Source organism: Dromaius novaehollandiae, chromosome 13 (genome assembly GCF_036370855.1).
Source record: "Dromaius novaehollandiae isolate bDroNov1 chromosome 13, bDroNov1.hap1, whole genome shotgun sequence".
NCBI classification, from domain to species: Eukaryota; Metazoa; Chordata; class Aves; order Casuariiformes; family Dromaiidae; genus Dromaius; species Dromaius novaehollandiae.
Window position 1 is genome coordinate 1,202,051 of NC_088110.1, and position 27,434 is coordinate 1,229,484.

Consider the following 27,434-nt stretch of genomic DNA (forward strand, 5'->3'; position numbering starts at 1 on the left):
TGAAGGACACTTTGAGAGGATGATAGTCAGTTGACACCAACTGTCTGCTGAAGCAAACAAGAAGTGATCTATAACAGGAAAAAATGAGATTAGGTGTAAGACTTTTTCTTCTAATAATGATTGTTTAATCTACAGTAGGCTACCTTGTGTGGGTGTGATATGCTCATATTTGGAGGATTTTAAAGTGATTAAAACCTCTGATAGGGATTAGCTGTTGGTACCCCTCTAGCCCTGTCACTCTGACTTCTAATCCTGCAGAAGATCCTGTTTCCCGATGTATTACCTGGCTCCTGGCTGTATTCAGACAATTCAGAGTAGTTTTAAGGGTCTTGTGGACAGTGCTGTTTTACCTTGACTTTACTCTGTGTGTTGCATAAACTTTGCTAGCAAAAACTTATGTTGTTCTCTCGATTCCAAGAGAATCCTTACAGATTATCTGAAGCAGTCCTGGTCATTGATGATCTGTGTGCTATGTTTTTGAGATGGATTTTTGAAAGTCTACACACTAACAGTCAAAGAAGCCTGCTGTATTTTGCAGATAATGAATTTTGAATAAAAGTTACATGGTATAACATCAAATGCAAGCGTATCAGCATAGATTGCTGATATTAATCAAATCTAGAATCCTCTAGAAAAACTTACAAGCTTTTGACTAGACCTTTCTGTCAAGAAATTATGCTGGCTGCTGCTAAGTACAAGCCTCTTAATTTTTTGATAGTATCCCAAATTAACAGTTCACTTTTCTCACCTGAGCTCAAGAGTACACAGAGGGGAAAGATGCTAAGAGATTGTATGCCAGGCTCTTTCATTCTTGGATAGCCATGGTGTGATTAAAGGCTCTGGTTCTTGTGCTCCTAGGTGTCCATTTGCGAAAGCAGCATTCCTACATTGAGCAGGGCAAGAAGTGTCGCTACTGTGATGCTGTGTTTCACGAGCGATATGCCCTCATACAGCATCAAAAGTCTCACAAGAATGAGAAGCGCTTCAAGTGTGACCAGTGCGATTATGCGTGCAGGCAGGTAAGCTGGTGGGACTGGCTCCCCTTAAGAGCATTAGAACAGGAGCTAAATGTCTAAGCTAAAAAATCTTATCTGTTAAGTTTGACCAGCTGTCAAAATCAGCGTTAGCTCTCTAATTCTTTTTAAGAGCATGGGAAAGTTCAGTGGCCTTTGCTTCCCAATGAAGTGTTCCCCTGTAGAAAGTACCTTTTAAGGGAGATGAGTCACAGCTTTGGTATATTTGTTGACAAAGGGCTAAGAGTTGCATGTAGGATGGAAGCAGCTAGGACTAAATGTGCCATCAATCAAGATGTGCTCATACTCAGGCAGGACCATCTTCTCCTGTTGCCCTTAGACTAAAGTGTTTGGCCTTGTCTGTGAAAATAAGTTTTTTAATGTCTATCTGTGAGTTTCCAAGTTATTCTTCCTCTTTTGTTTGTCCCTACCAGGAGCGGCACATGATCATGCATAAACGGACCCATACTGGAGAAAAGCCTTACGCCTGTAGCCATTGTGATAAAACCTTCCGTCAAAAACAGCTCCTTGATATGCACTTCAAACGATACCACGATCCCAACTTTGTCCCTGCTGCATTTGTCTGTTCCAAGTGTGGTAAAACATTCACTCGTAGGGTAAGGGAATATGCTTTTTTGAGTTGTGCTTTTTGGTGAATGGGATTTTGGAGGGGGGAGCCATGTTACCCAAAGAGAAGGGTGGCTGGGCTACAGGGCACAACACTGGTCTTTTAAAAGACAGCACTTGCTTCTTTCTGAGAGGAGTCTCTGGTATAGTTCAGAACTGATACTGGTGTATGCTAGCAATGGCATAATGGGCAGTATGGAAACTCAGTTTCATGGGTAAAAGTTAGTGAAACAAATTTACCTATATTCGTTAAATGCTCTTCCTTTACAAAGAGGAAAAAGGGACAAGCTATCAGAAATGTCTGTGTAAATACAGGGCCAGAATATCTGATCTTGATTTCAATGCATGTTTTTTTGTCCCTCCACCCTGAACAGAACACAATGGCCAGACATGCTGATAACTGTTCTGGCCCAGATGGTGGGGAAGGAGAGAATGGAGGAGAGACAAAGAAGGGCAAACGTGGCAGAAAGAGAAAGATGCGCTCTAAGAAAGAAGATTCTTCTGATAGTGGTAAGAAACAGCTCAGTACATTCTGAGAGTTACAGGCTTGTGATTCACTATTTCTTTGTTAGCTGTTAGTTTGCCAGTTCTGCAGGTTTGTCCTGGTACCTGAAAGGCTTTTATCTAGTTGGTAAGGAGGAAAAAAAAAAGCATATGGCCCAGTACAGAGAGGACTGTATGTATTTGGGAAGGATGGTGTGGATTCTGCTGTCCTGGGCCTCTTCCAAGACTGAGTAGTTGGAAAAAACGCTGTGTCTGTTACCCCTTGTCTAGGCTGTGCAGCTGTCTGTCCTGCATGCCCTTCTGTGTGCTATTGGAAAAAAAATCAGATGATTTACTGTTAGTCATGTTGTCCCCTGCTTTGGCCTGTCTGCTGCTGAAGTAGACAGACTGTTAGTTGATAAAATTTGAGATCAGAGGAAAATATGAAGAAGCTCTAGAAAAATAGGATCTGAAAAATTCAAAAAGGAAAGAAATTTGACTTTGAATGACTGCATATGATAGTGCAGCACATACCTCTTTATGTATGTGCTTCCAGACATGAGGAAGTGTCTGGAAAGCAGTAATACACAGAGTAAATAGATGCTAATGTGTGATCTCGTGGCAATAAAATCACTCCATTCAGCATAATCTGACTGAGGGGGATGAAAGCACAGCATATCCAGAGTATTCGCAGGCTTTCTGGAATGTTGAACTGAATTTTTCCAAGCCAGAAATAGACCTATAAAATGGCAGTGTGTGTTGAACTTTGGTATGTTTGGCTGCCTTCTGTTTTCTGTCTTGATTTTCATGTGAGACTGAAGTTGAGGTCTGATATGTGTTATGACACCCCATCTTTGTGAAATCCCAAAGACCAATGGCCACCTCTTTGAAGGTATTTTTCACTTGATAGTAATCATTTTATCAACCCTGGTCAATACTTGCGCAGTTACGGTACTGTTTGGGTATCCCTCCTAACTGGAAAGTATTAGAGCCATTATTGAAGCTTTGAAGAAAATTAAATTTCTACAGTTCGTTCTTCCCCCTCAAATGGAAGTATGCCTCATGTAATGGCTCTCCTCTTCATGAGGAAAGTAAGCCACTCTTCTGTGCAGTGGATGCGTTTAGACATTTTGGGGCAATCATTTTGCCCTCTAAACAGTTTCATCTCCTTGACATCTTTTATTGCTTTTTGTCTGCTTTTGTTTTGCATGGAGTATTCTGGGCATGTTGATGGTGCTAACTGTGGTAATTTCAGGAGTGTCCTGAAGTGTAAAACTTACAGCCATTAGCTCAGTAAACCGCAAAAAATTGCAAGAAGTTACAGCTTGTCATGAGCACCATTGGACTGGAATCGGCTTCTAAGAAATGCAGTGAGTTGGAGGGGAGGTGCTATCATAAATCACTTGGGGATGGACAGGGCCTCATAAAATACTGTATTTGACTGTCCTACCTCAGAAGAGAGAGGTCTTGGGGAAAGATGTTCTTGGTCACTGGTGATCTGTGGTATGTTGATGATCCTAGAAAGCATGGCAAGGTGTCTGCAAAGCTGTGTTCAGCTGTGATGCTTGAAAACTTCCCAGTTTCATGTGGCTTTGCTGTTTTCAACTTGATATTTTGAGGTCCTGAATATTAGTCTCTGTGTTTAGGAACTGCTACCCTAGTTGCTGATCTACTTGGCAGAAAAAGATAAGGATAGTGCTGCTGTTTCTTGAGGGCTAGGAGGCTTGCTGTTGAATCAGTCTTGACTTCTGAAGTGTTTCATAGAGATACTGGAGTCACTGCCACCATGTGAAATCATGTTTTCTTTCCCTTTCTGAATGGCAATTTGTTCCCTTTAATGTGGGAATAACAGACTGACAGTCTGTGCCACCAGCTTCTCAGCAAAGGCGTCATTTGCCTTCTTTGTCAGAGTCAACTCCCTTCAGTTGAGGATTAAGTAATGGTTCTTTGTAGGTAGATATGTTTGTCATGTTTAAACTAAAGACTTACGTGATACACTTTTTTGAGGGTTTTTTGTTTGTTTCTCTTCTCTAGAGGAAAATGCTGAACCAGATTTGGATGATAATGAAGATGAAGAGGAGACAGCAGTAGAAATAGAGGCCGAACCAGAAGTCGAGCAAGAGGCTCCAGCACCACCTCCTAGTAAGAAACGAAGAGGAAGACCACCAGGCAAAGCTGCCACCCAACCAAAACAGTCCCAGCGTAAGTGACTACTTGAAGCTTATGTTACAATACTTGTTTGAACTGCTTTTTCCTTGGCTTTGGCAGTTCTTGTAAGAGAACTCCTCCATTCAAGTGAGCTTATTTAAAAAGTAAATAGCTGCACTTGTCTCTACTTTGCTATGATCTCCCTTTGTGCATGACGCTTGTTGCAAGTGTTTCCTGGTCCTTAGGCAACATACCTGTTTCAGACCATGCAAAAAGGAGAGGACATGATTTGTTTTTTTTTTGATAACATTCCAGTTCATAGGTGTGTTCAAACGTCTCATTTCTTTTTGCCTCAGTTACTGGGTACTTGCTGTTAAAGCAACTGTTACAAGAACCACCATAGTGTGTTTTTTTTGTTGTTTGGTTGTTTTTTTTAACCTATGTAGACTTTTGCAGGTATTACCACAAGCAAACGTGCTTCAGGCCTGTAGTTTGGGGTATGGCATAAGCGTTGCATAGTTGCAACTCCACAGAGGTTTCTCCTTAAGCATAGAAATCAATAGCTATACAAAGTCTAGGTAAAATAATTCTAGAAACAGCAGGAAGAGCAAATTTGTTCCTTCAAGGGATGAATGCTCCCTGATGGCTTGGCTGTCCGATCAGTGCTCCAAGTACAGCCCACGTTCTTCCTAGGCTTACAGCCTGCAGAAGCATTTTACATTGACAACATTCACTAGCGTCACTGTGGACTCCCCTGAATTTGACTGAAGCTTTGCCTCGCTCTGTAAGTGCAGAGGAGCTGATTTGAGATGCACCCATATATTGATACAGTCTTGTTTGATTAGTCTGCAAAAATTGTTTAAATACTGTGTCATATATTCCTGTATGCCTTTTGATATCTTTACTGCTGGCACATCTTCATGCAGGAGCCAGGGAGGCAGGGGCATGATACTTGGATGCGTGAGAGGCAGGTTGAATTATTCTGTGCTGAGGTGGGAATGTGTCTTCAGTGGGAGCCTCTCCTCCCTTTTCTATGCAAAAGTCCAAGTATCGACTGAAAAGTCATCTGAGGAGGTGCAAGCCAGCCCTGGAACCAGTAAAAATCTGTCATTTCCCTCTCTGCCCCTCTCCCCCGTCCCCTTTCTTGTTTTCTGCCCTTCTAGCTGCAGCAATCATTCAGGTTGAAGACCAGAACACTGGTGAAATTGAAAATATTATAGTTGAAGTAAAGAAAGAACCTGATGCAGAAACAGTAGAGGAAGAGGAAGAAGCTCAGCCTGCTGTAGTGGAAGCTCCCAATGGAGACCTCACTCCTGAGATGATTCTCAGCATGATGGACCGGTGATGGAAGACGACCACGCTGGCTGACTGAACTGGCCTGGGCTGTGTTTAAGCGGCTCAAATCTATTTTTCCTTTTACCTTTTTTCTTGGCTTTGGGAAATGCATCATTTTAGACCATTTTACCAAACATACTGGGAAATAAAACTTCAAAATGATGTTAGAATGTGATTTAACTAGAACTTGCTGTTTTATGTTAGCATTACAGGATCATGGAACATTAGGAAATATTTTGGAGTCCTTGAGGGTTTCCTGTGAGATGCTTGATTAGTTTTGCTCTGAGCTGCATTGTAAAGCTGGTCCAAGGACAGTGTTTACATGCAACAAGTTTTAATATACAAAAGTGGAAGCCTTGACTAGAGTATGTGGTAAACCACTCCGGACTTGCCCTTCCAGTTCCCAGAGTCCTTGAGCCTCCTTTTCTCAGTAGTGTTTTTAACTGTAAATGCAGACTTGGGAGGGTTCTAGACTTTTAAAATGTTTTTGCTTTTCCCCACCGACTAGTTCCGGTTCTCCAAGTCGGCTGCACACGGTAGTTTTGGCATGCTCCAACTGGTTTCTGTCCTTAATATGCTTTGCTTTCTGCAAAGCATTTCTGTAATGGTCAAGCTTGTAAATAACTTTTTTTTACATTTTAATCTTTTTCCATTAATTAAGAGGTATGCAAAAATGCAGTTTAAATAAACCCCAGTATTTTAATTCCTTTCAAAACTAAGTGACGAGGATTGATAGAGTGTAAATGTTGGAAAAGCTGTTGATAACCAATCATGTAGAGGGAGTTACCCAGACTGCTCCTTGAAGAACAGCAGAAACCCACACATGAAATCCGGTTTTGAAGCACACAGAACTGGCATTTGGAACATGTATAATTAACCTTCTTTTTGAGTTATTTTACGACTACATTTTCTTTGCTCTATCTTGTAGTTGTATTTTGTGTTTATGAATCCTATGTTAAGGCAGAAGTGGTGATTTATAAGTGGGTCACTGCAGCCCTCAAAACCTGGGCCAGGAAATATTAATAGGTCAGTAATTATACAATTTTGGATCTCTAATAAAGACAAAAAAGGAATAATGTGAAATACAAATGATGCCTGTATATGAACTGTCACATGTTAAAATATGTAAGCTTTTTATAGAGCCTCAGTCTTGCTGATTTCAAACAAATTTTTCTTCTATGTATCGCTTTTAAGAGAGCTATCAGTTTAGCTATCAGACCCTAGGTTGATGCATTTTTGTACTTAGCTGTACTGTGTGATATTTTTCATTATTTTAGGAAGCCAACATGGGAAAAAACTGTTATAAAATATGTAATGGGGTTTGAAAGCTGGGAAGGAGAATATACTGCTGTACAGCTAATAAATAATAATGGATTAACATGTGTGCTCACTGGCTGCTTTCTTTAATAACTGTTTGTCCTGGCAGTGCTCTCCAGACTATAGTGTCTCCTTGTACAAAGGTGCTTCAGGCCTGCCTATGTAAATGAGGAACAGCAGTTACAGTGTATTTGTGCCTCTCATGATGGGTGTTTTCCCCTACCCTGTGCTGAATGCCAGGTGTGCTATTTTTTGCCAACCACAGGTGAATGTGGGCACATAATCAAATGTGGTTACTGTGGTCAAGCTAGTACACTGCTAGTGTACAATCTGACTTGCCTTGTAGCAGCTTCTTTATGTACCATGAATCTCAGCTGCTTGCTCAGCTGGGGCTGAAGGGAGGAACACACCAGGGTGAGATAATAACATAAACTGTGCTGGACTGGCCACTCACTAATTTAAACAAGTGTTTCTTGCTTGAGCAAGGAGTGGGAGTATCAGTTGCTTTTCTTTGTGTTGTTTGTGACTTCATCTAAACAGTGGGAATATTAGTCTCATTTCTCAGAATGAAATGAACATAAAACTTGGACTTGCCATGGTGTATGTTCCTCTACTTAGAATTAGTTTTGGAAGTAGCTTAAAGAGCTGACTGAGAGTAAGCAGTGGGATAACTTCAAGCTGTGTAGGTTCTGGTTAGTACCCTTTGCACAACTGACTTCAGAATGGGAGTCACTGCAAACAGCACAATACTACTTCTGACTCCTTTTTGTGCTTTTAAAGAATTTCTAAGTTGCTAGGCGTAATTTTCAGTAGATGTTGGGTGACTAGGTGTCTCTGGTCCTTTTAAACTTGGAAAGAAAAATTGTCTAGAGGCTAATGCATGAAATCCTGAGCAGGATGGAGGCTTGCTTCAGCAGGTGGGAGGTGTAAATGCAAGGCCTTTCTGGCAAGGAGGAACCAGATCTGGCTGCAGAGGAAGAGAAATCTGAAGTGGATTCTCAGCTGGACAAGGAGCTTGTATCATCAGAAGCTGTAAGAGGTGCTTCAGACAGAGGCAGTGCTCTGAAAGAAACACCGTTTGCATGAGCCTGGAGCAAGAGAGTCTTTGTGGTAGGGAACTAAGCTGTCTTCAGGCCCTGTGCTTTTCCGCAATATGCGTCAGTGCTGATGGAATAAAAAGAAGTGTGGCTAACACAACTGCTGTTGCAGATGACTGTGTCTTAGCCCCCTCCTGTCTGTGCGCAGACCGGGACTTGTGCTGTAGCACCACCGTGTGCCAGGCAGGTTGCAGCGAGTGCTGTCCCTCCTCCTATTGTGAATATGATGGGAAAGAGGACTACCATGTTCTCTTAAACCCTGTGGTTTAACCCACTACTGAAAAGGGGAGCATGAAAAATGTTACAATGTTGCTCTAACTAGTGATGTGCCCCAAGGAGGTCTTGTGCGTGCTCTAGCAGAGGCCTGCCTTGGTCCACACAAGCGCTGCTGTACAAGCTCCCATAAGCAGTAGTTTGTGCTGTTTTTCCTGAGGTGACACCGAAGCCCAAGGCATGTGTTGCCAGCTGCCCTGAAGTTCAGAGGAACAGGGGAAATTGCTTGCTGTGTGAACAGCTTCGTGGTAGGCTGGAAGAGGAGAGGCAGTCAGGTGTATCTGTCTAAAAAGTACAGGAACGACTGCTTCGGAACTGTCTTTTATCTGCTGGCAGCCTGTCATGTTTCTTGGCAGTTCCTGCCCTGCTAGTCACAACCCACTGCAGCAGCACATGTGGGAAGATGAAGATGATTTACCAGGGACCTCTGGCAGCTCCTGTTGTGCTTTTCTGAGGGAATGATTTCTAAGCAACATTATTTAACTCAACAGATACACATAGTATTCTTAAATTATCAGATCCACTCTACATGTATCATAGGCTGCTTTTTGATTTTCCCCAGAAGCCCAAACAAGGGTTTTGTAGGGATGGGAGAAGTCACCCTGTGGCCATTTTCCATTTTCCTCAGACAGGTCTGTCACTGCTCTTTCACTTGATAGCTCAGTTGACCTGGGTTCTGCATGCTTGCTCAGTAAATAGTACTGTTATGCAGCCTGTTTTTGATGTGACTTGAGCTCAGGCTTTTGCCTTGGACAGACATCTCCATTTATGTTCCCCTCTCACAGGCTTCTGGTTTGCCCTTGGTCGAGCCGCTCTGGAGAGATCCAGTGCGATGTTCCAGTGAGCTCACGAAGATAGGTGTCCAGGGTGGTGAGTGCCAGCATCTCCAAGTGGTGTAGCCAAGTCTGAATGCAGACAGCACATCTCTGCCCTAGGAAAGTATAAAAAGCACAGTCTGCTCACCCCACCACTGTTATTCTCACTGGAAAAGCTGTGTCCTGGACCACGTGTGAAAAGGTATGGTTAGCATGCATTGTTGTAGCACCCACCAGCCTGGCCACACTCAATTAATAGGTGCTTAGGTGCTTGGAGACAGGATCAGCTCAACTAGTTTCCAGACTGCTGCCAGCATCTCTCCCTTAGTGTGGTAGCTGCAAAGACTGATGCAGAATGAGAGGAAAAAAGTCTGTGAGCAAGTCCTGCTGAGGAAGGGAGGTTGTGCAGCTGCAAAGAGTGCTATTGCAAGTCTGTTTGCTCTTTCTCCTGGCATCCAGATCTAATCCGATTTGCTCAGCTGCCATCTCTGGTGCTCTGGGCTGCTCTCCTGAGGGCGTGCTGAAGGATGGCATCAGCACCATTGGACAGCATGCAGAGAGGGGCTGGCATTATCTCTGAGTGATTGCTGCAGCCTGCCAAAGGCACATTGGGCTTCCAGCAATTGAGAGCTCCCACAGGTTAGAGAGACTAGTTCCTTTTAAATTACTAACCAGGTGCTAACCCCACTTCTTTAGCAGAGAGTATCAGACTGAGGTTTCATTGGTACAAACCATGGCTTTCCCTCTTCTACCTCAATGGATAGAAAAACTATGACCTCCTCTACTCTTTTGTCTTCAGATCATTGCAATGGTCTTCATGCAGGTGGTTCTCCAGATGAGAAGAGGGCAAGTACAGATCAGCAGACAGTTCAGGGAGGCAGCTGGCAGAGCCCCTGAGAGCTAGAGGAGCAGGAGCCACCCTGGACAGAGCAGTTGGCATTTTCAGAGCTGCCCGACTCATGCAGGGCTTACGGAGGGTGGGCAGTGCTCCCTGTGGGCACACTGAATCCAAACTAGCCTTGACACAACCGGGCATGTGGACATGTCCTAAGCCATGCTGGTGGGAGCAAGGCAAGAGCTGCAGTAGATTTGCTGGTCTGAGTGTGCATTTAAGAGCAGCCTCTGAAACTTCAGCCAGAGCTATGCAAGTTCTAAGGGAGTCTTCAGGTGGAAGTCAGGTAAGTATGACAGAAGGCCAGCGTGAATGAACAGGAAGCAAAAAGGAAGCAGACAGAAGGTAGAAGGGGTATCAGGCTATCCAAGAGTAGGCATTGCCTGAGCATGCAAGGATGGAGTTGGGAAAATCAAAGCTCAGCTGGAGTTGGACCTAGAGGATGTGAAGGGCAACGAGAAAGGCTTCTATATCAATAAGAGTGTCTTCAGCAGCAGCAACAGGAAGGGTGGGGAAAATGTGGGTCTACTCCTTAATAGAGCAGAGGGATTGGTGACAAAGGACATGGCTGAGGTACTCAGTGCTGCTTTTGCCTTGCTTTTTACTGGTGAGGTCTGCCCTCTAGACCTCCCAAGTCCCAAGCCTCGTGGCAGTCTGAGGGTTACATCTGAAGGTGTTGAGAAAAGAGGCCTATGTCATTGTGAAGTCATGCTCTATCATCTTGGGAAGGTCCTGGCAATCTGGGGAGATTCCTGATGACTGGAAAAAAGCATGTGTCCCACCCATCTTCAAGAAGGGCAACAAGGAAGATCCAGGGGATGACAGGCCTGTCAGACACACTTAAGTCCCTGGGAGTGAATCACCCTGGAAGCTTTTTTACAGGCACATCAAATACAAAATGGTGATGAGGAACAGTCACCGTGTCAAGGGGAAATCCTGCCTGACCGACCCCACTGCATTTTCTGAGGACATGTCTGGCTGCGTGGACAAGGGGAGGGCTGTGGATGCTGTTTGTCTTAACTTTAGCAAGGTGTTTGATACCGTCTTCCACAGACTCCTTATAGCTGAACTGGAGACACAGGGTCTGGAGGACTACAGGGTGGGTGGAAAATTGGCTGGACTACGAGGTTCAGAGTGCTCAGCAGTACAAAGTCCAACTAGTTATTAAAGATGTTCCTCAGGGATCGATTGTAGGACCAATACTGTTTAACATCTTTCTTAAAGACCTGGCTGATTGCCCAGGATGTGCGCTCATCAGGTTTGTGCCTGATACCATAGTGAGGGGAGTGGTTCAGAAAGCAGAGGGCAGTGCTGCTGCTTGGAGGGACCTCGACAGGTTGGAGGATTGGGCCATCAGACATGTAATGGAGCTGAGCAAAGGCAAACACAGCACACTTTGCTGGGAGGGAGCAGCCCACGCCGCATAGCAGGTTGGGTTGGCTGCCAGCGGAACAGGGCTGCAGAAGAAGCCCTGAGGGTGCTGGAGGGCAACAAGGCAGCCAGGAGTCAGCAGGACGCCCCTGCATCGAAGCACCAGGGCAGGCTTAGCAAGAGTGCAGCCAGTGGGGCGAGGGAAGAAACTGCTGCCCTCCATTTGGCTCTGGGGAGACCACATTTGGACACTGACACAGTTTGGGCTACCCAGTGGAGGACAGGCAGTAACAGACTGGTGTAAGTCCAGCAGAAGCCCCTGAGACCTGGGAAGGTCCTGGTACTCCAGGATGGTGTAGGAAATGCCCAGCCCCAATACACTCCATATGCTCGGGAGGAAGAAAGAGGAGATGGGTTTCTCTAGGCATCCTGACAAATGTGTGCTTGCACAGCAGATGGGGAACACTTGTCACATGGATATTTTCCTCTGCCCTGCTCTTGGGGAAGATGTTCTGGTGCATTGGCACTCAGCATGTCCTGGCACACGGGACCAAGTGTTTTGGAAGATAAGCTTGGGGATGGGGCTTGCCTGGAACTCCTTTGTGCTTCTAAGCTTCAATAGGAGCCAACACCTAATGGGTGCAAGGGGAGACAGTTGTTCTCTCCATGTCCTGAATATCCTTGCTAAAGCCATGACAAAGCTGGGTCCTGATGCCCCTTCTGAGATGTTCAGATACCAATAGCATGGTCTCCTGTCATCCTGGAAGATCCATAGATCCAGAGAGGGCTGTCTCTGGGGGAACTGCCCGCGCTGGACAGTGAACGCCCTGCCTTTTACTGGTGCTTATCTGCCTGTTGACATGGCTCTCAGTGTTCGGAGGAGCTGCTTCCACTGCTCCATTCTTACCCCACAAGGAGATGCCTCAGCTGAAGGTGGTCCCTGCCCTGAGCTATGCTCTCCGCAGTTGCCTTCCCTGAATTGGCAAGTCAAGGCCACTGCATGTTGTGGTTGGGCTCTATAGAGACAGCAGTGTCTGCAGGGAGATCACTTCCTGCCTTGCTTTTGCATTTAAGGAAGATTTGAAAATGCTATGTTGTCTGCTTGGCCCTGGCTACCTGCAACAGCATCACCCAGCCCTGCCAGAGATCAGCCCATCCCAGGCTATTCCAACCCTGGAAATGCTCCTTTGAGAGCCCTTGGTTGGCAGATCCCTGTGCAGGGCAGCCTGGAGTTTGGTGGTTTGTCAAAAATTATAATTTAGGGGGATGAGGCATCCGGTACCCTCCATCCCAGCTCATGCTAGTTGTGGGTACCAGGTGTCCTGCTGAGAGCAGCTCTGCTGGCTCCATCAGCACCTGCTCCAAGGCTCTGGTAGAGTCTGCTGAGCCAACACTGAGAGGTTTAGGGCCCCATGAAGTTCTATAGCACCACAAGGGTCACAGAACAGCTTTCTGCTGCCTTCTAAACACCTCCAGCTTTTTGCCCAGGCCAGAGTTTTCCCTGGGAGAGGAGAGTCGTCAGTGCACTGTGCTCACCCATATTGCTCCAGGGAGGCCACCCTGTCTCTGCCTCTCCTCCTCACTTTAGGCCAGTGGTTGTGCCACAGTGGTGTTCACCAAGGGGCACTTTGGCATGACACTGTGCCTTTCTGCTCAGGAGCAGCCACATCTGCACAGGAACCCTTCAGCTGCCCAATGCAATGTTAAGGGCCTGGGCAGCCCCCTCATCCAGTATCCTGCATGGGAGCAGATCTTCTCTCTTTATGCTTCCCAGACGTCTTTGGGCACTGAGGCAGGAATGTGCACCCATAAACTTCCCTGGAGGGGCTGCAGGACAAGAATAATTTAGGACCCTCAAAGCTTGAAGGCTGGAGACAAGGGGAGAAGATGCTGTTCCCAGCAAGGAGGAGCTGGCAGCATGCACCCCACTTGCCCATGAGAAATGATAGCTTTATCCCATGTGGGTGAAGAAGGGCTGAAGGGGACATTCAGAAGCAGAGCACTCTCCTCCCAGTTATGCTTACGGCCTTGCTCAAGGCCGGGCCTGGCTGAGCGAGCCGGCTGGGGGCCTGGCAGCTCGGGCGCAGGGTTTAGCGGGCCTGCGTGGGCTGCCGGCTCTGTCGCTTTCATTTCACTTCTCTTGCTCACTCAGTAAATCTTGCCTGACGGGGCAGGAAGAGGCACCGAGCACTGGAAGGGGGAGGAGGTGCCGAGGCAGCAGCACTGCCGGTTGGTAACCTCAGCGCTTCCTCCAAGCAGGGTGCCTTTTGCTCCAAGCAGGGGCTGCGCTGAAGGATGCTGCCCTGATACCTCTGTGCCTTTTCCCGGGTGGTCGCCGTGGTCCCAGCGATGGCTGTGTCTCCCGGAGGGATCCCTGTTGAGCTGCAAGGTAAGCATTATCCACCTCTGCACTTCTCGGATGACACATGGAACTTGCTGATCTGGGGCCTGCTCTGCTGCCCTTAAGGTTGTACTGGGGCCGGTGGGGCTGCTCATGGGTTCCTTATCAACCCCAGCTCAAGGGGATCTGAGCAGGGCCTAGGACATGGGACTGCAACACCTGCTCACTTGAGGGTGCTGCTTAAACCAAAAGCATTCCCTAATAACAAACTGGCTCATCGGGGATGTGGTTTTCCAAGGCTCCCACTGATCAGCAGGATTTGCAGGTGCAGCATGGTGCCACGCACACCTGCGGGCCTGGGATCCCCATGCCAGCCGGGAGATCCCAGCAGTTTCCAGGGACAGCCTGACTGGCACCGTGCTTGGCAGGGAGGCATGGCCTGCAGCTCTGACATGGCTCTCAGGCAGCAGAAGGGATGTGTGAAATACTGTGGCTAGCCACTGCTGAGGCTTCAGAGGAAGTTCCCAGACTTCCAAGATCTGGTTGAAAAACCAAATGACCGCAGGATGACTAGGGGCCCTAGCTTCACTAGCCCCATTGTTGCTCGCAGTGGGGTGGGAAGGCATGGACTGCATCACTGCCACAGACCTGACGCCCCCCTCTACCAGGATGCATCCCCAGGTACATGGTGGCTCAGGCCACGGGACCTGCCTGCTCTGCTCTCACCCTCCTCGGCTCTCTGGTGTTGACCAAGACAGCAGACCCTCCAGGGGCACAAACTTCAAAGAAAATCCTCCCAAATGGGATGGGTGTGCAGAAAAAAGGCTGGATAAAACCATTTGTTGTCTCAGGATGCAGAAAGCCGGGTGAGAGTTTTGACAGGAAAACTCTCAGCACAGGAGGGATGTGAGCTAACAAGTCCCCACTGCCAGCAAAGGAGCTAACAGAGCTACCTGCAGCTTCAGTGAGGGCCAGAGTGAGCAGTGTCATTGTGAAAACTTAGTCTGCTTTGCAAGGAGACAGGCAGTTGCAGTTCTAGTCACACCAGCCTGTTCTGAGCCAAAGGTCTGAATCATGAGAAAGAGAGAAGCAGCTAGGCAGAGAGGTGAAGCAAAGCTCAAGATGAGAGACAGCAAAGAGGAGTGGGGCTTGGGTTTGCCTACAACAACCATGGGAGTGACAGGACTGCAAATGTGGGGAGGCTGGCACGCATGACTACCAGTGCACATCATGGCCAAGACAATTTCCGAAAAAAAGTGGAAAGGCAGAATACATCCCTGGATGCACCATGGAGAGGGCAGGACTCAGCTGGGGTGCTGAGGAGCTTGTGGTGGGAGGGTACACATAGAGCTCCCCGCTGGCCCTATGGCTAAGTGCAGGAAGAAAGGAAGAGAAACAGGGACCCAGCTGGAGCACAGTACCAGATCCTGATGAGCAAGGCTATTCCAAAGCATGTGCAGTGTAATCCTAGCATGGGTAGGCAATATACATTATGTTGAAGTTAAGTGCCAAACATCCTAATAAAACCCTGAGTGAGCCCTGGGAGAAGACCTGAAGGATCCCACAGAAGGAGGCCAAGCAGCATGCCTGTGGAGGGTGAACTGGTGGCACCAAACCACTGTGCTTGGTCTCAGCTGTAGCCGAGGCTCTACGTGACAATGAGCATGTGGATGTAGCACCCGAGCAGCAAACAAGCTACAAACCAGGTTTGTGAGGAAGTGCATAGCTTGTCTGAGAAGCCATTAGGTACCAATAACTCAATCTGATGCAGCCCTCAGCATTGCTGCAGAATCACGGAGAGCAAATGGTGCCATCAGTGTCTACCTTCAGATGTGGCTAGAGAAGAACTAGTTCTTGGAGGTGCATGGGATGTCAAGCTAAATTGGTTCATGTCTGTGAGGGAGAGTGTAATACCAAAACCAGCTGCTTCCTTTCTGCAAGGCCACAAAGTAGAGTGCCTCTCCCCAGAAAGGGGTGAATAGCCAGACTGAAATTCATTGCAAAGGACCTGCGCCTGGTGCCAGGAGTGCTCAACTGGCCTTGCACACGGGGATGCCACTTGAACACAGGATGGAGCTGAGGGGTCAGGGCATGTAGCTGGTACCATATGGAAGTGCCTGGCACTGGCACATCGTTGGGGAAATCTGTTCTTGGCTCAGACATGATGAGGACCAGGTCTCTGTGCCCTGCCAGAGATAGGCTGGAAGAGTGCTTTGTGCCTTCAATCTGTGACAACTTGGTGGCAGATCACTGCTGCCTGGGAATGCCCACCCTTGGCAAAGAGGAGGTTTGGGTTGTGTCATAGGACTGCTGAGACCACTGCTGTGATTTAGGGGAGCTGGAGCCATTCATGGACCTCCTCCTCAGAGGGATATGCACATTCAGATCCCATCCCTCTGCCCTTAGCCCTGAGCCCTCCCTCTTGGCGTGGGAGTGGGGAGCCCGGGCTGTGCTTGGGGGTCACAGGGGGATCATCTTGGGCATGCTATGCCATGCAGCCTCCTGGGCAGCAGATCACAGGCACATGGTAAAGGACCGTGTGACTCCTAGCTTCAGCCAGATCAGTTACACTGGACATTGATCTTTTCAGAGGGCATCACTGCCTTCCTGGGGACAAAGAAGATCCTCCTGGTCAAGAAAGTCCAGCTGCAGGTGAAATCCAAGTACGACGACTACATCTTGGTACGTGCAGGGTCCAGCACTCCATCCCTTTGCTGTTAGCCTGAGCTTGATTGGGGTCCTGAACCCACAGTGCGCAGAGGGAGCAGTGTCTACCTTGCCAAATTGTGCGATAGAGTGGTAAGCTAACCAGACACACAAGAGCGACTGTGCGGGATGGTTAAACCCAATTGACAGGGCAAATGGCATTGCCAGAGGCATGGAAGACCTTCATGCCTGTCCGGGTCTTCCCTGCCTGTGCAGGGCTTGCAGGGCAGCATGCAGGGCCAGGCATGCACCCACCTCTCCTCCTGGCACAGGGATGCTTTGCTCAGCTGGTGAGCCATCAGTCACGGAGCTGGATGTCTTGCAGGGCAAGGACAGGATGGACCCTGCTGCAGGTTACAGACAGCATTATTTGAATTACCCAAAAAGTTTTCCTGGCTCATGCTTTCCCCAGTTTCCCCAGGCAGAAGCTTAAGGGCTGCAGTGGGGGACGGGCTCTTGGCTGGGGGGGCTGGTCTGAACAGGATGGCAGCTCCTGTGTCACCCCAGTCCCCTGTCTCCCTGGTTTTTCCTGCCTAGGTGCTGACCCCCTGGCGAGCCTACATGCTGCTGGTGATGCTGCCAGTGAGGGTAAGTGCTGGGATCCCCCTGCTCCATGGCAGCCCCCCACCGCTCCCAGGATGACCCTGCTCACTGCCTTGGGGCACCAGGACCAGTGTAGGGCCAGGTGTCCTGCACGGTGGCCACAGGTAGCCTGGGTCAGGAGGTCTGGAGAGCTCCTGGGAGCAGGATTATTCTGTGGGGCTTGACCCCAGGATGCAGCGGCATCAGGGGCTGCATATGGCACATAGGGTACGGTGGGCCAGGCAGGAAAATGGGAGAGGGGGCTCTGGTCAGGGCACTGGCAGTCAGGCTGAGGGTTTGGGGCTGGAGGGCTCTGGCCATATGTAGGGAGAAGCTGTGATCGAGCACCGCCCTGGCTCATGGGGCAGAGCTTGGGGTCCAGGGCGCTGACGCATCTCTGTCAGCACTGCAGCTGATCCAGCCCTTCTCTCCCACCAGGTGCACAGCAGTTTCAGCTTTCTGGAGGTGCGGGAGATCACAGTGCAAGAGCCCAGCCTGGTGAGTGGCACCATTGGGAAGCCTCCCTGAGCAGTCCCCGTGGGGGGCATGTCAGCACCCGGATGACCAAGGCACATTGTCCCCATCTCTCCCCATTGGAAACCCCAGCCTGGAGCCTGCTGCAGAGTCTGGGGAGGGTCATTGCCCACTGTTTTACGTTGGGGGTCACCATTGCTGAGCTTCAGGAGCTTCCCAGCATGTTTATTCCTTTGCCGCCTCTAAAGAAATCCTCTTACAACTTCACCCATGTTGTCACTCTCATGAGCCAGAGGTAAGGGGAGGCACTCGGGGCTGCTGAGAGGGGAATGCGGGTGTCTGCACCCTCTCCTCCTGCAGACCTGGCTGTGCACGCTGCAAAACCACTGCTGAGAGCTGGAGGCAGCTCCTGCCTTCCTTGGCATTTGGGTGACACCTCCCGCTCAGCAGGGACGAAGCCATAAACTGCAGCTGGCTTACCCAGGCAAAGCCAAATTTAGCAGGAAAGTGTTTTAAACCCTGTTAATCCTCTTAACGGCAAGGCATGCATGCATGGTAGATGTAGCAGTAGCAAACCATGAAGAAGAGGAATGGGGTGTCCCAAATTGGACATGTCAGCTGAAGCCAAGGCTGCAGTCCCTGTTAACCTCTTGTCTTGCTTTTGCTCATTAAAGCACTGTCACCAGTGATAGCCCTGACTTGTAGGTAGGGCTGCTGCTGCTTGACATTAGAGAGACAATCCTCTTAGGAGCAGGCTGCGTATTTGAGCTGCGCTTTGCTTAGAGAGCTCAAGCAGGAGCTCAGAGTTAAAGAGGAGATAGACAGAGCAGAAGAGGAAGCTGTGAGCCTTAGACAGCATAGCGTCAGGGGGCTGGAAATGCCTGGTGTGGGCTGGCAGCTTGCACACAGGCTGTGAGGTACAGAGGGGAAAGCTGGGGGGGAGCCAGAGCCTCACATATCCTGGGAGGGGTGTCAGGAGGAGAGGAACATCCTGAGGAGATGTGCTCCAAGGATGAGAGCAGGGCCGAGTGATGTCAGGGACAGGACAGTGTCACCTGGGCACTTACAAGGAGCTGGAAAAACAGCTAACTTCAGATCATTGGCTTATCTCTGCAACCATCTGACTGGGCACAGAGCCCTGAGGATATATGACATTTCTAGTGGCTATTCACCTGCCAGTCTGAGCACCTGGGTGGACAGGCAGAGACCTGCCCTGCTGTCACACATGGAGCCCTGGCTCTGAAAAGAAGCTCCATCTTTATGCTGCCCAAGCAGATAATTGTCATCTCCCTCCTACATCTCAATCAGTGTGTAATTAAACTGGGGAATGTGTTGCCATGGGATTTTGTAGGAGCCAAAAGCTAAAAAAGCATCAAAACCCAATGAGACAAATTCAGGGAGGAAACCTCCATGAGAGGCTGTTTAACACAGCGAGGTGGCTGTGGCTTAGCTGGGGAAGCCAGCTGCTTCCATACGACATTCCTGTCCACCGCATGCCCTAGAGATGGGACGCCGGGCAGGCAGCTGGGTACACAGACCTCAGGCAATTCTTCTCTGCTGGCCCTGCCAGCTCCTCTACCGCATCTGGGTTTTCGGGTTTTGCAGGGGCTCACTGCAGGGGTGCAGGCAAAGAGGTTTTTCTCTGCCAGCACAGCGAGGGGCAGAGCTGGTCTGGAGGCAGCTCTGAGGGTGGAGGGAGGTTTTGTTGAGGATGAGTGAGTTCGGGCACTGAAATCAATGCCAAATGGGGTCCATCTTGGTCATTTCAATCCCTAAAGCTCTTGGCAAGAAAAGGGTAGGCCACTAGTGATGCTACTGTGTCTTTGAAAGCTAATCACTGGGGAACCATGAGCTTTAAACTGGCGTCATCCTACAGTCCTTGCTGGGGCTGCTGCAGGCAGAGGCTATTCTCACCCTGACTGGTTGGGGCTGCTTTTGCGTTACCTTACCTTTAATTCTGTGGGGGTGGGGGGGAGGGGAGGGGGTGTTAATGCCTTATTCTGGCACATGACAATATCTTTACTGTATTTCATCTTAAATTCGTGTTGCTCTCAGCCTTACCTCCACTTACAGCACTTTGGCTAGAATTATCACTGCAGAGGCTGGATGCTTGCAATGCGCGAGCAGCGCTTACAGTGTTTGGCCGGTTGCTGTCAGTGTCCTGTCTGCAGGTTTGGGGATGCTGCACACTGCCAGTTTTCTCAGATGTCTCCCATCCTTTGGCCTCTGCAGGTTGTCATAGAAACAGACACATCTTCTTATGCCTTCCGGCTTATGTCATTTGATGATTTGGAGCAAGTTGTCATCCATGTCACCATGTCACTTAAGAAGGTCTTTCCAGACTCGTCCCCTGGGTAAGGGTCCCCTAGTCCTCAGGGATTGTCATGTAAGAACCAGAGGGATCATGTCACCTTGGAGGAAACATCCTTTGCTCAGACAGAGCCAAAAAACAGGCTGGGTGTCCAACAGGGCCTTTTAATAGGAGGAAACCCATGCTGATGGAAGCCAAATGTTCCTTGTTTCCTGATCACATCGGGAAGAGTATTTCTGGTCACTCTCTGGGCCTGGCATATGGGTTATAGCTAAGCATATATTGGGATGGGGATGCTTTTCTCCCAGCCTGCTCCCTGGTCCTTCCCCAGAACACTGCTCAAGAACTCACCCCCCAACCTGTACGAGAGGATCCGGAGGATCACAGACTCTCTGGAGGAAATGTTGCAGAGCAACCAAGGGCCTTGCGGTAAGTGCCATTCTCCCCACACACATACCAGGCAGGGGCAGGAGGGTTGGAGCATCTCAGAGATCTGTCACAGCCCAATAGGCACCAACTCTAGCCACACGGTCATCACCAGTGGCTGGTTGTGGCCCCCCACGTCTGGCGGCGAGGCAGCTCCTGCACTGCTCAGGTCTGTAGGAGCCCTGCTAGCAGGGTGCACCCTCCACCAGCGTACGCCATCTCACCGGGTAGGAACGAGGCATGTGGTGTGTGAGCGAGGAGCCTGTCCGGCAGGCTGGAGGGGTTGCAGCTTCCCAGAACGGAGCAGAACAGCTGCATGGCGAGGATGCACACTCACAGGTGCATCTACCCATGAGGGTGCGCGGCCTTAGATGCTTCTAGCTACCTAATGTGGTGTTGCTGCAGCACCAAGTGCTGTAGCACCAAGACTGGTTTCCAGCTATTTGGAGTTGGAATTTTAAAAGCTCCAGGGGTTTTAGTGGGAGAAGAGTTAGACCAACATAAGCTGGAAAGAGGGGTGGTTGCTAAGAAGACGACTACATGAACACAACCCTTGCATACCTCTGCTGTCGCCATAGCAACGCAACTTGCCTGGCATCTTATTTCTGAATTAGGGGGGGTTGTTATAGCATGGAAATTGGATCCCAGGTAGGTCTCTGGGATTGTGGGGCTATGGCACAGGTTTGGAGCTGAAATGCCTGTGGACACATTGGAAAAGCAGACTGTGCCCAAGTGCCACAAATTAGAAGAGCCCAGGGAGCCATAACGAGGAGGGCACAGTGATGTGCTGGGGAGGGCTTCTCCCTGGCGTTGGCGCTGTGATGTTTGCAGATGCAATACATCGGGGCCAGGAGTAAAAGAGGCATGTGGGAAAAGCAGCACGTGGTCAAGCTGCAAGAGCCATGTCCAGGCAGGATAGCGTGGCTTGGATATGGCTTCCAGGGCAGGCCAAGCTCCACCCCTGCCATCCAGGTGCCTAGTTTTACAAACCATGGCCATAACTGCTGTGTTTGTATGGAAATGAAACCTCTCAGTAAAAGGGTGCCGAGAGAGAACAGGCAATGAGGAGTTAGGATTTCCTGCATGGATCAGGTGAAGGGAACAGAATTATTGCCTCAGTCCCCTGAGTTGTGCGGTCCCTTTTGGGATGGCAGTAGACCAAGCAGGACTGTGCAGCCCCTTTGAGGAGGGCAGGGAGAGCCTCTGCCTTCCCTTTTTTGCTTTCTACCCACCCCAAAGGTCTACCTTGTATTCCCTCGGGGAGGTCTGCTCACAGTGCCATCAATACTGCATTCTCTTTGCAGGTGGGTTTTCAGAGACATATGCTGCTTTATGTGATTACAATGGTTTTACCTTCCGTGAGGAGATCCAGTGGGTAAGCTCATCCACCCTACAGAAAGGAGACAACCACAGCAGGTTGCTGGGAGGACAGGGCAGCGGGATGCTTCCTGGTGCCTCCACTCCACACTGCAGCCACACGGCCATGCCAGGCAGCAGAGGCATCATGGGTGCTGGGAGTATCTTGGGGACCAGATACATCCCAGGTCTGGGAGTATCCCAAGGGCAAGGAGCGTCCCAGAGGGCTGGGAGCATCCCAGGGCTGGGAGCATCCCAGGGCTGGGAACTACAGTTTTACACTGCTTGAGTGCTCCCTTCTCTTTGATGGGGTGGAATGAAGTGCAGAGGGGGATGAGATACCCTGGACCAGCAAGCTTCCCAGGCTGATGTATATGAAAAGCCCCTGGAAATCCATGGTCCTGCTGGCTGTGTGCAGTGGAGAAGAGCTGGTGACAGCACAGCTGGCCATGCTGGGACACAGCCACAGCAGGACAGGCTGTCCCCCTCCTCCTGTGGGACACCAGCTAACTCAAACCACATCTTTCCAGGCCTTCATCCCCACCACAGAGGGGGTTCATTGGCTTCTTCTGGCCAATCCTTGTGGAAGGAACCAGGGAGCCACCACAACATGGGGAAGAGTTGCACCAGTATGGGACATGTGCTCTTGCTGCCTTTGTCCCTAGGGAGGTTTTGAGCTTTGGATTCAGGCATGAGGCTCCCAGAATCTGTCTAGGCTCTTGAGGGCTGTGGGCAATGGGCTCCTCAGTGAGGGTCCCCAAGGAATCAGCCTCTGGCCAAAACGTGGCTCCTTCCATTGATGGCACAGCTTGCCAGGCATGCCAGCGGATGCCGAAGCAGATGCTTCCCTGGACCTGGCACTGAGCCATGTCTGTCTGTCTGGCAGGATGTGGACAACATCTACCACAGCCAAGACTGCCGGGAGTTCAACCTGCTGGATTTCAGCCACCTGGAGAGCCGGTGAGTCCTCCAGCCCCACCACGTGCGCCATGAAGGCAAGAGCACGGCCCTCCTCAAGCACCCTGGCCATGCTGCCCTGCACCCACCAGCACTTGTCTCCTTCCTTGCTCTCCATGGCAGGAGCTTGTGCATGGCATGACGCTTTTCTCTTCTCTTGTTGGAGGTTTTTATCTCTTCACATGCTCCAGGGATGGTAGGTTTGTGTCCTACTGGCTGCAGGCAGATTTTTCCCCAGAGAAATCCCCCAGTTAGAAGGGGAATTCCCTTTCAGAGCCACCTCTGTCCCTCAGAGTGTCTGTCCGAAGAGGCCAGGGAGACTTCCCTATCTGTTTTTAACATTTAAATAACTCTGAGAACCAGTTAAGGAGGTGAAAACTGAAGGCCGTGTCGGCCTTTCACGGCTTGTCTGTCAGGTGTTTCCCTATGCAAAGCAGCCAGCTCTGCTAACAGCTGCAAAAATTTGCATTGCTCTGTCTCCCCTCCAGGCTGCAGCCCTGCCGGTGCCCCACATAGCTGTTATGGGGTTTTAACCTCGCGATGAGGCTGTGAGCTCAGGCTGTGCCCAGAGCCTTACGCTCAGGTTGCCCCAGCAGCTCTTCCCACCGGCAGGGCCTCCAACCCCATATATACCTTTGTATTTAGACACATTTAGATACATATAGACATATCCAGAGACGTGGCCTTGGAAAGAAGGAGTGAAGGCTTACCTGCAGGAGAAGGCAGCTGGTCAGGCTCTCATCTGCCAACTGGGAAATAGTAAATTGAGGGTCTGGGCTTTTTGTTTTGGGGAACAGAGGATCTGTTTTTGGTCCACCTGAATGGGGACGTTTTTGGATATTTCTTCAGACCAGAAAGTCAAAAAGAAACTTTCTATTTAGTCAAGCACAACATGTTGTTCTTCAAAGGAAGGAGTTCGAAACAAAAACAGACATTCTGACGGGGACATCCAAATTTTTGATTGATTTTCTTTTCCCTGGCGAGAACAAGCTGGTAAAACGGAGCTCTATTTTTGAGGTACTTTAAACTCACAGGCCTTCTCCAAAAGCGTCTTGGCCTGGCTGCTCAGTCCTGCTCTGGTGAACCCTGTGTTTGTGCACCCCGAGCCATTCGTGGAGGTGTGCCCTGGGGCATGTGTGGTGGTGCGGACCAAAGCTGTTGTGGCTGTGCACCGGGAGGCGGTTGCCTTTGCACGCTCCAGGGGGGCTGTGCTTCTGCACCCTGCGATGGCTGTGACTGTGCACCCAGGACGGTCGTGGCTGTGCACCGGGAGGCAGTTGCCTTTGCACGCTCCAAGGGTGGCTGTGCTTCTGCACCCTGCGATGGCTGTGACTGTGCACCCCGGACGGTCGTGGCTGTGCACCGGGAGGCAGTTGCCTTTGCACGCTCCAGGGGGGCTGTGCTTCTGCACCCTGCGATGGCTGTGACTGTGCACCCAGGACGGTCGTGGCTGTGCACCGGGAGGCAGTTGCCTTTGCACGCTCCAGGGGGGCTGTGCTTCTGCACCCTGCGATGGCTGTGACTGTGCACCCAGGATGGTCGTGGCTGTGCACCGGGAGGCAGTTGCCTTTGCACGCTCCAAGGGTGGCTGTGCTTCTGCACCCTGCGATGGCTGTGACTGTGCACCCAGGACGGTTGTGTCTGTGCACCGGGAGGCAGTTGCCTTTGCACGCTCCAGGGGGGCTGTGCTTCTGCACCCTGCGATGGCTGTGACTGTGCACCCAGGACGGTTGTGGCTGTGCACCGGGAGGCAGTTGCCTTTGCACGCTCCAGGGGGGCTGTGCTTCTGCACCCCGGACGGTCGTGGCTGTGCTCCAGGGAGCAGTTGTGTGCGTGTGCCCCAGGGAGGCTGTGTTTGTGCACTCCAGGGTGATGGTGGTTGTGCGCCCTGTGAATTGTGTTTGTGTGCCATGGGGTGACTGGGGCCCAGCTGGCTGCTTTGTCGGGAAGCCAGCCTCAGTCTGGCTCCTGAATGCCTTGTCCTTGTCACCCTGCAGAGACGTGGCACTGAGCGTTGCTGCCTTGTCCTTCAACCTGTGGTTCACAAAGCTCTACTGCAAGGACTTCAGACTGGTGAGTGCCCATCATGTGGCACAGGTCCTGGTGGAGCTGTGTCCCCTGGAGATGGCTGGGCTTTCAAAAAGACTTTCTTTATCTGCAGAACCTGGAGATTTCAGAGCAACTCCTGTATATGCTCAGCAAATCAGTGACACTGGAGGAGCTGGTGCTGGAAAACAGTGGGCTAAAATCGTAAGGAAACATACTGCTTTTCTGAGGGTATTCTGTAATACTGATGCATCTTGGACAGCACTAGATAATTGCCTCTGGTCAGCACAGGGAGCTTCCTCTATCTTTCCTCCACCTATTTTGCTGATTATGTCCCCAAAGTGATGAAACAGAAAAAGTTTTGGTCAAATTTGAATCTATAGGTAAAATGTTTGAGCGGTGTCAACCTGCATCTAGCAGGACAAACTCCTGCCTTGTAAGTCAGAGGTTGGAGGAGGGGGAATGCTTGTCCCTTGCAGGTGCTGAAGCACTGGTTTGTGCTGGAGGCGGATCTCGCACCTTCGTTAATGGGGCTGAGGGATCTAAGGATGTCAGAGGGATTCCCAGTCCAGGACTGTGGGGCTCCTTAGTAAGGTCACTGAAACATTAATGTGCATACTGGCCCAGTACGGGTAGAAGACAGCAGAGCTGGACTGGTAGGACTGCCAGGAGGATGCACGGCCCTGGCACGGTGCTGAGCAGGATCTCAGCAGCCCTGCCCAGCTCTTTGCATGCACGGTGCAGCGTAGTCTGGCTCACCAATACGCCAGGGCTGGGTGTCCCTGCAACTGAGGTGCTGATGCCATTAGCCTAGACAGTGCAAGAGCCCACTGAGGAGCAGCCTGCCCACAGCCGGGAGGCCAGCAAGCCTGATGCAGCCTTGGCGAGGCTCTGCTTTTGGATGGAGCCTGGCTCTGGCGTACCAGCAGGAGCCAATGCCACGTCCCCACAAGGCTACAGGGTGGGCAGCCATGTCTTTCGATGGTGTCTGTACCTTTGTCAGACACATAGCCCTTCTGTCTGCAGTGACTTTGCTCAGAGGATGGCCCAGGCACTCAGCAGACATCCTGACTCTGTGCTACACACCATCAATCTTGCTGGCAACCAGCTGGAAGACAGAGGTACCCCACACCCTGCTGTGCCAGGATGTGTTTAAGCTCATGTGAACTGTTTTTTTTTCTCCTGCCCTGGGACTTCTCTTCATCTCTTTCCCCAACTCTGCATCCCATTGGTAGCTGGGCAAAGGCAGCTCCCTGTCTGAAAGTGCCTGCAGGGAGGAGCAACAGGAATGGGCTGGCTCTGTTCTCAACCTCTAACTCCCTGTGCAGCCTGATGGCGAGTGTGTGGAGCAACTTGTGGCCTCCTTCTGCAGCTCCTGGCCCTCGACCCTTCCAACACTTGCAAGGCAGCCCAAGCCTCTCATCGGTGTTTCCGTGCCTGCAGCAAGCAGCTCAGAGAGCTGCCCTTGCTGCCCTGCACTGTGGGGGCAATACTTGAGGGTGGTGCAGACACCCATTTGTACTGTCGTGGCTGCTCAGGACTTTCTACTCTTCTGTCAGGGATAATTGCCTTCAGCCGGCACTTTGAGAAGAGGCCCAAGGGCCTGCGGAGCCTCAACTTGGCCAGGACATCGCTCACTGCTAAAGGTACAGCCCAGAGACCTCATTTCCCCCTTTGGGTCCCAGTTGGGAGGCCAGGCACAGAGGGGCCAGGCTGGTACCAAAGAAACTCCCAGAGGGCATGGCATGGGTGGGCTCGGGGCTGCGTGCCCCTGAGAAGGCGTTTCAGAGGACGGCATGCTGTGCCCAGAAACAGCCTCACCACTGGCTGCAAGTGAGATGTCTCCAAAATGATGTTGCAAGGCCTGGCTGGGCATGGCGCACCTGGGTGCACAGGGTGATAGTGAGGGGTGAGGAGAAGGAACAGTCCCTCAGGGATGCCATGGACAGGACACATTTGAGGACACGATGTCCTGCTGACCTGGACATAGGAAATTGCCCCTTCCTCTGCTCCGTGGCTCTCCATGGTGCAGGGATGGGCTTTGTCCAAGACCCATGGGTATCTGTCTCTTTGGCCTTCCCTCAAGCAGGAATGAGCACACTATGCCAGGCCCTAGCAGCTAATGAAGCCATCGGCTCTTCCCTCCGGCACTTGGACCTCTCCGGAAACCCCAGCACCCTGGCCATGGACGACACTAGTGTGAGTGCTGTGGGCTGAGAAGGATCGATGCTCTGACACTGTAGGACAGACTGTCCCCTGCACACATGGGTGCTCACTCCTTCCTCTGGTGGCCTTGCTGCTTCTGTCAGAGGGTTGGCAGGGCTGGCCTTGGTCCATTCAGAGGCTGATCTCTGTGTCGCAGTGGCCCAGGCACTCAGAAGTGGCTGTTGCTGGAGGGCCTGAAACCAAGGTTCTTGGCATCCCCAGCTGTATTTGGGCAGGGGTGCTGTGCACACTGGCCATGTCCATGACATCCTCCTGCCTACCTGAGAGCGGCTGTGGGACTCTGCTGGGGGACACCTTCCTGTCCTCATGTGAGGATCAGAGATGGCATCTTGAGCAAGGAGACACCCCGGGGACCAAGGTGCATGGGGATGTGGGTCACTGTGTGATTCATCACCATCTTCACTTCTCCTTCCTAATTAGAAGCAAGGAGGTTGGCCGGGTTGGCTGGGATTCTTGGTGAGTGGGGAGCCAGAGAGCACCCAGGGTGGATACCAGGGGTCCTGGGTGAGCTGCTGAGCCCTCTCTCCCCACAGAGTTTGCAGAGCCTCCTCTGCCGGTGCGACTCACTCTCCCACCTCAGCCTGTCTGGCACTGACTGCTCTTTAGACACTGTGAGTACTCAAGCAGGGGGACCCCAT

General features: G+C 50.5%; 2 protein-coding genes across 12 annotated transcripts in view; both read left to right on the top strand.

Moving 5' to 3' along the window:
• Positions 1 to 6,984, top strand: part of CTCF (CCCTC-binding factor) — a 37,631-nt gene extending 30,647 nt beyond the window's left edge. For all 11 annotated transcript variants that reach the window (XM_064519317.1, XM_064519316.1, XM_064519310.1 and 8 more), the window contains 5 exons: positions 859 to 1,019; positions 1,448 to 1,630; positions 2,015 to 2,150; positions 4,158 to 4,325; positions 5,435 to 6,984. In XM_064519317.1, coding sequence (XP_064375387.1) covers positions 859 to 1,019; positions 1,448 to 1,630; positions 2,015 to 2,150; positions 4,158 to 4,325; positions 5,435 to 5,616 — 830 coding nt within the window. In that variant the 3' untranslated portion in view covers positions 5,617 to 6,984. The remainder of the gene's footprint in view (positions 1 to 858; positions 1,020 to 1,447; positions 1,631 to 2,014; positions 2,151 to 4,157; positions 4,326 to 5,434) is intronic.
• A 6,620-nt stretch (positions 6,985 to 13,604) lies between these two features.
• The window catches only part of CARMIL2 (capping protein regulator and myosin 1 linker 2), a 37,698-nt gene continuing 23,868 nt past the window's right edge, over positions 13,605 to 27,434 (top strand). Inside the window, exons 1-14 of the mRNA XM_064519321.1 lie at positions 13,605 to 13,760; positions 16,303 to 16,394; positions 16,956 to 17,006; positions 17,439 to 17,498; positions 19,707 to 19,828; positions 20,117 to 20,214; positions 21,516 to 21,586; positions 22,454 to 22,527; positions 24,522 to 24,597; positions 24,686 to 24,774; positions 25,597 to 25,691; positions 26,130 to 26,216; positions 26,660 to 26,769; positions 27,330 to 27,407. Of these exons, the coding sequence (XP_064375391.1) occupies positions 13,721 to 13,760; positions 16,303 to 16,394; positions 16,956 to 17,006; positions 17,439 to 17,498; positions 19,707 to 19,828; positions 20,117 to 20,214; positions 21,516 to 21,586; positions 22,454 to 22,527; positions 24,522 to 24,597; positions 24,686 to 24,774; positions 25,597 to 25,691; positions 26,130 to 26,216; positions 26,660 to 26,769; positions 27,330 to 27,407 (1,143 nt within the window). The 5' untranslated portion in view covers positions 13,605 to 13,720. The remainder of the gene's footprint in view (positions 13,761 to 16,302; positions 16,395 to 16,955; positions 17,007 to 17,438; positions 17,499 to 19,706; positions 19,829 to 20,116; positions 20,215 to 21,515; positions 21,587 to 22,453; positions 22,528 to 24,521; positions 24,598 to 24,685; positions 24,775 to 25,596; positions 25,692 to 26,129; positions 26,217 to 26,659; positions 26,770 to 27,329; positions 27,408 to 27,434) is intronic.